The 10,892-nt window shown below is 37.4% G+C and overlaps 1 protein-coding gene across 2 annotated transcripts; it reads left to right on the top strand.

Moving 5' to 3' along the window:
- Window positions 1–562: 562 nt before the first annotated feature.
- On the top strand, window positions 563–10,270 carry hal (histidine ammonia-lyase). Of its 2 annotated transcripts, none has more exons than XM_030770073.1 (20): window positions 563–843; window positions 1,112–1,156; window positions 1,363–1,403; window positions 1,493–1,567; window positions 2,351–2,423; window positions 2,582–2,648; window positions 2,730–2,767; window positions 3,576–3,701; window positions 3,790–3,929; window positions 4,120–4,167; window positions 4,654–4,801; window positions 5,947–6,042; window positions 6,138–6,196; window positions 6,272–6,352; window positions 6,905–6,970; window positions 7,122–7,287; window positions 7,389–7,523; window positions 8,143–8,251; window positions 8,375–8,444; window positions 8,536–10,270. In XM_030770073.1, the coding sequence occupies exons 1-20, from the start codon at window positions 597–599 to the stop codon at window positions 8,665–8,667; spliced, it is 1,962 nt and encodes a 653-aa protein (XP_030625933.1). In that variant the 5' UTR covers window positions 563–596; the 3' UTR covers window positions 8,668–10,270. The 2 variants fall into 2 exon arrangements, with proteins under 2 accessions (XP_030625933.1, XP_030625923.1); XM_030770063.1 differs by having other exon boundaries at window positions 1,112–1,172; window positions 1,376–1,403.
- The last annotated feature ends 622 nt before the right edge of the window (window positions 10,271–10,892 follow it).

The raw sequence follows: 10,892 nt of genomic DNA, 5'->3' as shown, positions 1-10,892 counted from the left end.
GAGATCTGGTAAACAAAAACGGTAAATGTAAAACCATTAAAAGTTTTTGTTTTTCTCTTATATTTTATTACGGTTATTCTTTCTTTCCACTTTTACTTTGCACTTGTATTGTAACATTTACTATATATAATGCTCACAATTACACTTTTTTCTTGCAAATAGACTTTTGTGGGTTTAAAACACATTTAATGTCCTCATTTTGCACTTAAACACTTAGCATATGTTATACTCCATGGTCTCTTTGAGATGTCTTACAGAGCAAATTACATTCATAAATAAAATTAGCTGACAAAACATATTGTCTTGAGTGTTTACTTGTTTATAAGTTCTCATTAGAAAATAATTTTTCATGCACAGCAACTGCCAAACCAGCTCATACAAGCCTTATCATAAAGATGTACCAAGAAACACATAACACTTACTTAACCACAAAGCCTAGGTTTGCAAGTCAAATACAAATGTATATTTAACAGTGTGTGACAAGGAGGGTGTTCCTTTGACTGCCTTTGATTGGTTAACCAATGCTGAGGTCCCCCTGGGTAGTGCTTTGAATAGTTGCTCTCTGTCATCAGTTTAGTGATTCTAAGCAAAACACGATGCCACGTTTTACTGTTAATGTAAGGGGAGAGTGGTTGACAGTCCCTTGTAAGAAACCCAGTTGCACCATACAGTTGCTGGGTCTTGAGGCTCTTAAACGGTATGTGAAGAATAAACCTGACAATGGGGGAATTGATCCGTTTGACGACATCCACTTTGTGGCGAGGCGTTGTCAAGGGCAAGGAGTGTTGGATGCTGATGACACAGTTGAAGATGTTCTTGAAGATAATGACTTCATTGAACTGGGTAATATCCTATCACAGTTATTTCTTGACAACAAGACAGAAAGGCAAAAGAAATGAATGATAGCTCCAATATAATTTATGAAGGCTGGCTAACTGTAGTTCATGACAAAGTTGTTTGAAGTCTGTGTTTTCAAACGTTTGACTTATATACTCTAACCAAACAGATTTAAATTTAAGTTTTAAATGAAAGATTTCTGTTAGTTAGCTGAGATGAACTGTTAATAGAATGTTTCTGACCTTTAATTTTGAAATGTTTTAAACTTCCCTAGTCATCGAGGGTGACACTATGTCCACTGACTACATGCAAGTCCCATGTGGAATTTCACAACTGTATCCTCAAACTGTAAAATAATGTTGCTGAAAATAGACAGTGTTGATTTGGGAATAACAGTACTGTGTAAGAGTAACCAAAATATTCAGAGTATATTAACTATGGCCTAAAGACTACCATTATGTAATTTCAATCATATACAAAAATCCATCCTTTGTTAAATACATGACCTGATCTATGTATCCTGAGTAAGCATACACAGAACATCAGTATATCGAGAGCCAGAGAATGTAAGTATGCACATTATGAACTTCTTAATGCGCACTGTCCTTAAGAAAGTGGTACCAACACAATGAGTAATGAAATTGTCACTGTTTAGTACATTTCTCTAGACGGCAACAATCTGAGCTCTACAGACCTTGTTAATTTGGGAAAGGGGCTCTATAAGATCAAGGTAAGAAACAGGAGTTGTTTGACTGAAACTTTCTCTCTTTTACATGAACTGATTACAGTTTACATGTAATATCATTAAAATGTGCTTGTAACTATTTCCCACAGAGGTTCTCAAACCAAAAATAAATTTCCACCCCAAAACATCCGTGTACAAACCAATGCATCGCACTTTTTAAATTAAGATTAGTCAGGTTGTTAGTGTGGGAGTTTGACATCTGTTGTCTACACAAAGTGAATTGATGTTTCATGTATAAATTTACAGTGAATACAGATTCTGAGAACTGCCACACTGAAAAGCAAAGTGCGCTAACATTTATTGCTGTTAAAGTTTATTGCTGTTAAGTGGATGAAATTTGCATAAATGCATGTCAAAGGGTCAGAGTTATGTGCTCAAGATCAAACCTAGCAGTGCAGCTCTGCATGAGGGAGTGTTGTATTAAAGTTTGTATATAGAAGTTCTCCCATTCTAATACCATATCAGTAAAGCTTTTGAGCAGCTATTTTGGCACAAACAAGTCCTGACACCTATCTATTCGATTATCTTGAGTTAGCTGCAGATATGCTGAGTTTTGATGGTTAAATTTTGTGCCACTAAATATTAATGTGGAGTAGTAAGAATAGTTTTTCAACAAATAATAGCTAATTTTGTCACAAACTACTGAAAACAACATCAGGAGACAATATCACTTGGATTATTTGACCTTTATTATGAATATGCTATATTATAAATCTGTGAACAACCATTTCAACATTTAAGAGTACATTCTCCTATGGCCTTTTTCAGTTGACTCCTGAGGCTGAAAATAAAGTTTTACAATCAAGGGAACTGTTGGACACAATTGTTAATGAAAACAAAGGTAAGAAATTATGTGAGCACATAAGATCAGTTTTATTTGTTTGTCTGTATGGTGAATTGGTCATTTTGACAGGATGGACTAAACATGCCAATAATACAATGGCTTTTGTAATTAATTGTGAGAATCTCTGATTGTAAAACTTTTTTCTTTTTTCCCAGTTGTGTATGGAATAACTACGGGTTTTGGAAAATTTGCACGGACTGTCATCCCTGTCAGCAAACTGAAGTATTATACTCCATTTCTTTAACACTTTATCTAAACTTTCAAAAGTACAATGATTAAATTTGCATTACTTTTCTGTCATAGGGAATTGCAGGAAAATCTTGTGCGATCACATGCTGCTGGTGAGATATGTTTTATCAGTTTTAAAAATTATTTCTATTTTTATCATTGTTACCTTGATTACTAGTGAAAAAGAGGCAACATAGATAAAAGTAGTGACATGCTAACATTGAGATCAAAGCTATATGCCTTGGCCATCTTCATCAAATTTTGATCGATTTCTATGGCTTTCACTAAATAGACACTAGAAGGCCACGCTTTGAAGTACAGTTTAACCATTGCAACCAATCAAAAATCAACTGGAGATCCATTATGATCTCAGAAAAAAGGAGAATAATTTGGTTGTTCATAAATTTGGTTAAGGTTCCAATTGAATCAATATGACAATTTAAATACATGACCTATTTTTCGTTGCCCCAACAAATTGCTTACTGTTGTAACATAGCTAGTTAACTGATCAGCCATACACTCATGAATTACACATGTGACAAAACACCTTGTTGCAGGACACCAGCAAATGAAAAACCTGGTAGGAAGGCAAACATATAATAAACAATTATTAACCCTTTTGAAATCTTACACACTGCCGGCCAGATATTTCATATCTGCAAAAACTGACAGGATTTATTGTAAGAGGATGCTGGCTTGCTATGTAAAGTTGGTCATAACTCAAATTTGAATTCAGTTGCTAGGAATCAAATTTACTTATGTTGCCATGCCGACTTATTTATTTGGTAGTTTTATGACTTGCATAAATATTGTGAAACAAGAATGAGGCTTGCCTCAAAACACATATGTAAATGTATTCTTGCTGCCAAAATGTTCTACTTTTTATTAGAGTACTGAATATACTATTTTTTGACTGTTTAGGCGTAGGCAGTCCTCTGAGTCCTGAGAGAATCCGAATGCTGCTGGCCTTGAGAATCAATGTCCTGGCCAAAGGGTACAGTGGAATCTCCTTAGAGACCCTTCATAGCATGATTCAAGCCTTCAACGGTAAACATAACAATATATGAATTGTCCATATTGGGAAATTTTGTTGATTGAGCTATATGTTTCAACCATGGCTTCTTTGTTCCTTCAGCATCCTGTCTGTCTTTTGTCCCTGAGAAAGGGACAGTGGGAGCCAGTGGAGATCTTGCTCCTCTCTCTCATCTTGCTCTTGGACTGATAGGAGAAGGCAAGATGTGGTCACCCAAAAGCGGTTGGGCAGACGCCAAATATGTAAACACCCGTTTAAAAAATTGTGGGAATTTTGCATTGAAAATGGGAAGGGAATTATTTTCACTGGCCACCATACCATGTGTGAAGTATCCTCTGCAGTAATCAATTGAAAAGGTGATGGAATACACTATTGCTTGTTTTCTCTCAAGCCTCTAAAATTTAACTTTGTTCTACTTTGCACTAACTGCAGGTGTTGCAGGCTCATGGACTGAAGCCAATATCTCTCAAACCAAAGGAGGTACTGGTCCAATACCTTTTATGGTGTCCCTTATCTGTACCTTTGTACTCTTTTATCTTCATGTAGCTGTATTGACTCAAAGGATTGTTGTTGTTGTTGTTGTTGTTAAGTCACTGATTGTTAGAGCTGCTGAACACACTGAACATAATCAAAATACACACAAAAAGAGTACATTTTGTCTTTTCTGTCAAACATCACTACACCAAAAATTTCATGTTAAGGTTAAGGTGCAACTTTCATGGGACCTCATACCAGCCAAGATTTACTCTCATCTGGAATCACCTATTAACTTACGGCTGAAATGTTCCTTACTTGGTCTTTGTCATTTACATAAATAACACCTTCAGGATTGTTCCTAAATTTTATGTCACAATTTGCCACCTTTCAAACACAGCTGCAACATGAATGTTCACTCTGTTGGGCCATTTGAGCTGGACCAAATATGGTCATGTGGTATTGAGATCTCTATTGCATTTACACTCATAGGGGTTGGCATTAATCAATGGAACACAGATGATCACTTCACTGGGTGCAGAGGCTGTGGAAAGAGCTGAGGCCATCGCTAGACAAGCAGATGTTGTTGCAGCCCTCACACTTGAGGTGCTTAAAGGGACGACCAAAGCCTTTGACAGCGGTAGGGGGAAAGTTTTGTTTTAACAATATCTAAATATTTATGAGCAAAAGGAACTGAGTAACACTTTGTGTTATACAAATTTTGAGTTTGAGTGGGATACTGAACCACTCCTGAAGATGGAAAACCTCCAGATGTTTTAGTACATTGCATGTTCCAGAATGTTCCTTTAAAAGTTGAATGATATTTAGTTCCAATGACTGGAGAAACTAAGGCTCATGTTCCTGTCAGTCTGGTGTTCCTGAGTCTTTTTAGAAGTGTACAGGGCAGTATTATCAGTTTGGAATGTAAACACATTTATATTAATTAGTGGTAATTCTACTATGCGGAGGAATACTAAAGACCAGTGACTCCCATGTGATGGCTGAGGACACAATAACAGATCCACCCTCATTTTTAAAAGATATGAGCAGTTGTGATTTGCAGGCTTCCGTTTGCTTGACCCAGACACAAACACAACCAGAGCCAAGATGATTTATCAGGCAATATTACTTTCATTCTTTCCTCAGAGAACCAGGTTTTGAGCTCATGATATTAAAGTTCTGCGTTGTCACACAACAGTGCAACAAGGAACTCCTGAATGGCAAGCATGAATGTCAGTTCTGACAAACTGTTTTTTCATGAGACTGTCACAGAGCTGTAAATTATAATATATTTTTTTCTATAACAATTTCTGTTGAAAATGCAACACTGATGACATTAAACTAGTAACATTTGTCCATGAACTCATCTTGCCCACTTGATAAGCTACATGGCATGATGGACTAGCAGTTTATGTGGCCATAGACATACAACCTGTGATGATGCTTATTATATGCTGCAGGGGTGGTTGGGATTCAATATTGTCAGTATTGTCATTCTTCAGACTGCATTTTGGATTCTTGGCCTAGAAGCAAAATCTGAAAAATTACCATTTACGTTAACAAGCTGTCCATATTACAGTTTGAACAATATGAAATAGTTTTCTTGGAAAGTGCTCTGATGTTATTTATTTTGAATTAGAAAGTTATTATTTTTAAGTTCATTATTACTCCCCAACCATTAAGACTGCTAAGCCCTTCCCACTTTACAATGGCCCATTATCACTCAAATTACCTATCTAACTTTTTTTTTCTAATATCCACTTGATAAATTCCCCCCTCTCACAGATATCCATGAGTTGCGTCCCCATCCAGGACAAAAAGAGGTTGCCTTGCGCTTCCGTTCACTCCTAGACTCTGATCACCATGCCTCTGAGATTGCCGGTAAGACAACTTTGTCTAATAATCTGTTGTAGGTAGCATACTTTGAATAGTATATTGACTCCTCTTTGTTTTTTTCTATGTTTTCCTCGTGTCAGAGAGCCATCGGTTTTGTGACCGAGTCCAAGATGCATACACTATGCGCTGTTGTCCTCAGGTAAGCATCTTAACAGAATTAAAAGTATTGCTCTGAAGAACTGAACATTTAAAATGACATGCCAATCTTTTCTAGGTCCATGGAGTTGTGAATGACACAATTGCCTTTGTCAAAAACATCATAAATACAGAGATCAACAGTGCCACTGACAACCCAGTATCCTTTTTCATATGAGTCTCACTTGTGTTGCAGGCTGGAATTCCACACTCTAAGCCCATCCTTTACTTCCCTTCCCTCTGCCTTCATTGTTGTGACATGTCGAGTTGATTAAGGGGAGCTACGTTTTATTAGAGATAGTTACTCACAGCATTCCACATATGCAAAAATGACAAAGTAGTCATTTGTAGCAACATTGTAGCAACAGTAAAGAAAAGGACTTAATTGTATCATCCAACTGGCTTACTTACCCTGGAGTTTCTGCTGGCTCCTTAACAGCAAAGTTTATGCTCTTTAAATCCATGTTACTGAGTAGTAACTCAAATGTAATTTTGCTGAAAGAAGTTTTACCCCTAATACAAGCATGTGCAACTTCTTCGTAGCAGTACATCTTTTAGATTAAGCTGAGCCTAGAATAATGTTGTTATTGCACCTAATAAGTTCAGTATAATTAAAAGTTGGTTTCGCGTGGTGTGGGCAAAACCTTAAAGCTATCTTGAATTTTGATGCTCCAACAGTTTAAAACAGTTGCGGCCTTAATTCCTATGTCAGATGGTATTTTCAGAGAGAGGCGAGACAATTTCAGGTGGAAATTTTCATGGGGAATATCCAGCAAAGGTAAAGGTGGACAGTCAGCGTATTTATGAATGAGTGTGTCACTATTTAGACCTAAACAATGCTCTTGCTATGAATCTTGATGCAACAGAATATTTTTTCACCTCAACCTATCATGTCTCCCTCTTTCTCCCTCTTTGTTTCACACTGCAAGGCTCTGGATTATTTGTCCATTGCTGTCCATGAGCTTGCGGCCATTAGTGAAAGGAGAATTGAGCGTCTGTGTAATCCCTCCTTGAGTGAATTGCCAGCCTTTCTTGTTAGTGAGGGCGGCTTGAACTCTGGTTTCATGATAGCACACTGCACTGCTGCAGCCCTAGGTCAGTCACACACTTTTTGACCTTGTGATTTCACTTTCTATCCTTATCAGGTTTACCATGTCTGTCTTCCTTACTGAGTAAAGTTTCTTATCTCCCTGTAGTTTCAGAAAACAAAGTACTCTGTCATCCATCGTCGGTTGACTCTTTGTCCACCAGCGCTGCCACGGAGGATCATGTATCAATGGGAGGATGGGCTGCCAGAAAGGCCCTGCGTGTGATTGAACATGTAGAACAAGGTTCAAAAATGTATTTAAGTATCCTCATATAATGTGATGAACACGATTTGTTGTACAATGAAAAGACATCTTACAGGAATGCTATCATGATATATTAAGAGTCTCTTTGGGGTGGATACCACTGTAAGCTATGATTAAATTCAGATTTCCAAGCAAATTTCTCAAAGAACATTAGACACTGAGTCTTCCTCATCTTGTTATATTATGCTTTGAGAGAAAAGTGTCGGATGTGTCACCAACAATGATATGAAGAAGACTACACTTAGATATAGCTGGCATGAAATACAAAATGCATCGTGGAATCTTTATTTCAAGATTAGTGAGCACATTATAACTGAATATAACACAAGCCGTTTCACAGCACTGTATGGTATTACAATTAGCTCATCCAAACTGAACGCTGTTCTGGTGATCTACCACTGGTGCTCCGCAGTCACTTGATTTTTGTTTGTTCCTTCACCTCTTGATACTTTTCTGTCAAGTCACTCTGGTAATCATGCTGGAATGTAGCTATATCTCCATCATAAAAGAACTTTGCAAAACCTCTGTACTGAAAAACAAAGACGGGAACTCTCACAGTCAGACTTGAGTAAAACTGTTCTCTTTTGTTTACCTTCAGTGCTGGCTATTGAACTGCTGGCTGCATGTCAGGGCATTGAATTTTTACGCCCCCTTCGCACCACAACTCCATTGGAGAGGGTTTATGACCTTGTGCGCACCGTGGTTAAGTAAGTCAAACAGTATTATCCAAACATACAAATGACAGTCTGTAGAAACATTGAATAAGCTGGTTAATATTCTTCTCAGGTTCATTTCCCTTTCATCCTTTCTCTATTTCTCTAAATCTATAGGCCTTGGATTAAAGACAGGTTTATGGCCCCAGACATTGAAGCTGTCCACCGGCTTCTTATAGATCAGAAGGCAAGTGTTCCTTTCACAACTGTCAACATCAGCCATGCAGAATGTTATACCAAATGTGTTGAAAAAGTGATATTTTGCAATCTTTCTTCAGGTGTGGGATGTAGCTAAACCATACATTGAAAAGTACCGTATAGAACACATTCCAGAATCCCGGCCCTCCTCTCCGACGGCCTTCTCTTTAGAGTCTCCACCATCACCCCGAAAACGGATGCGCCTTGAGTGACAGAGAGGTTAAGCTAATATATTGCCTTCTTTCCAAAGCAATCTTCACATGTGAAAGCTTTGGCTGAATACTTTATTTTCGACATCTACCCTGTGAAATTCTTTGTAGCACAGTGGAGTGTAATAAAAGGCAAAAATAATGAAACACATACAATAACTGTTACATACAATACGTACAATAGCTGTTTTTTCATTTAAAAAAAAATAATACAGTGCAAAATAATTCTCTTAATAGTTTACGATGAAATATCCTGAAACTTGGAAAGATTTTGAATAACTGTGCACTGGCACATGAAATCAATATATAATTTTATTTTAAAATCAAAGCATAATTATGTTCCTTCTCCTATTTCATTTATATTAATAAATCCTTCCAATATGCTTTAAAGTCTTACATATATTTTGTAACAAGTTGATTCATTGCATTGATGGTGTCAGACTTTTTATTCAGATCATTGACAAATGAGAACAAAAGATAGTGTCTCCAGTGAATAATACACAGGATGCAGTTTTGCAAAGTGTCCATGCAACAGTCAGTATATTAAACATGAAATATTTGTGTAAACAAAAAATAACATTTTTGAATGTCATTTTCAGTTGCACAAGATATGGTCCACTTTGTAATTTAATAGACTAGAGTTATGATTTCAAAGCTATTTTTTTTTTTTATTTTAAACCAAATTCATTGAGGATAATGTTTTAAGTCATGAACCTGGATCTTGCTGATGTTAGTTATTTAGCATAGCTGCAGTTAGCCTAGTCGAAGCCTCAGTTGACAAAATCATTGTTCCTACCCATCCACACATATGACTGGCTAATGTACAGGACCAGGCAACTCTAGCTGATGCATATGATCAAAAACCAGCTGAAAACAAAAGGTATGCTCAGTTAATATTGACACAAAAGCTTGGGTGCACCGAGCGGAAGAAAGGATAACAGCCTCGGCTGTACAGAGGTAAAAGCTGTGTCTTAGCCTAGTTATCAGGAAAAAGAGCTTTCTGAAGTCGTGATACTTTGCAGCTAGACTGAATCTTTATTCGAGGCTTTCAATACAGTGCATGCTAGTGCCACCCTGTGACCAATTTAGAGTAAGCAAATGGTCATTTAAAGATGATGAGCTACATATGCTATAGCAGAGACAGCTCTTAGCTTTCGATATACAAAAACTTGTACAATAGATGTCGTTCAGCAAAATGGTTCTTCTTTAATCATGACTAGTTTCTGGTGTGGACTTGTTAAATTTTTACTATTTTACCAGTTTTACTGTTATTCCTAGTTTATTCTCTCTCTCCCTGTACATCCTGTTTTTGTTTCCTATGCAAAGCACATTACCACAGTTATCCTGTGTGTATGGTAAATCTTTTACTAACATGCTTACTCCTTAAGGCTGACTTTTAGGGTCCATGTGTCTTCTGCTGATGTGCTGTATGACAAAGGGGGCTGACAGGTCAACAAGTCCTTGAAACTGTTTTACTGTTTAATTGGATCAAGTTACTCATCTGCAATGTGCTAAAATGTCTGCATGCAAACAACTGGTTTGAAAACCTTTATACTTCTTTCTATATCTCTCTTCACACATTGTATTAAACCTTTCTACCTCTTAAGAGAGTGAGTCTTTTGCTTCATCACTTTGGTTTGAGTCCACCGAGAGGGGGAAATTTAAAACAATCATCTGGTAACTATGACTGAGTGATGTGTCAGTTGGCAGTGCACGTATCAGACTCCTGCTGAGATGCACTTTTGACGTTACAAATGGAAGTTGTCACAGTGTTGACAAATATGACAGAACTGGAAACAATGCTGGTAGCACACACAGTTGCCCTACTGCACATGAGACCAGCTGAACCCTGTGTATAACAAATATCATGTAGTGATGTGGTAAGCCCATCAGTTCTGATGGGGGGTGTACCGACAGGCCTGGCGATTCATCACACTCAGGTTTTAAGGGATACATGTAGTTGCCTAGCTTGGGGCAGAACCTGCAGGGTTGGTCTCTATGAGCAGCCAGTGGACTGCAATAACAGTCCAGTATTTCTAAAGGAATTACTCAAATTTTGTTCTCTCCAGGTTCTCGCTCAGGCAAGCGGTTTTTATGTTTTAATGGTAATATACACATGCTTACGACCCAATGATCAGGAGGCACAATGGTTGTTATCCAGTATAGTTACCTCTGTTCCAAATGAATGGCAAAATTACGGAATTACTACTATCATGACCAAAGTCAAA

Source organism: Chanos chanos, chromosome 1 (assembly GCF_902362185.1).
Source record: "Chanos chanos chromosome 1, fChaCha1.1, whole genome shotgun sequence".
NCBI classification, from domain to species: domain Eukaryota; kingdom Metazoa; phylum Chordata; class Actinopteri; order Gonorynchiformes; family Chanidae; genus Chanos; species Chanos chanos.
Note: the sequence above shows the minus strand (reverse complement) of the source record. Positions and strands in the feature narration are given on the sequence as shown.

Excerpts from the sequence above, each read along its gene's own strand:
- hal (XM_030770063.1), top strand. The coding sequence starts at position 597 with ATGCCACGTTTTACTGTTAATGTAAGGGGAGAGTGGTTGACAGTCCCT. Across the intron at positions 1,404-1,492 it reads TATATCGAGAGCCAGAGAAT|TACATTTCTCTAGACGGCAA; the intron begins GTAAGTATGCAC and ends GTCACTGTTTAG. Across the intron at positions 2,768-3,575 it reads TGTGCGATCACATGCTGCTG|GCGTAGGCAGTCCTCTGAGT; the intron begins GTGAGATATGTT and ends TTGACTGTTTAG.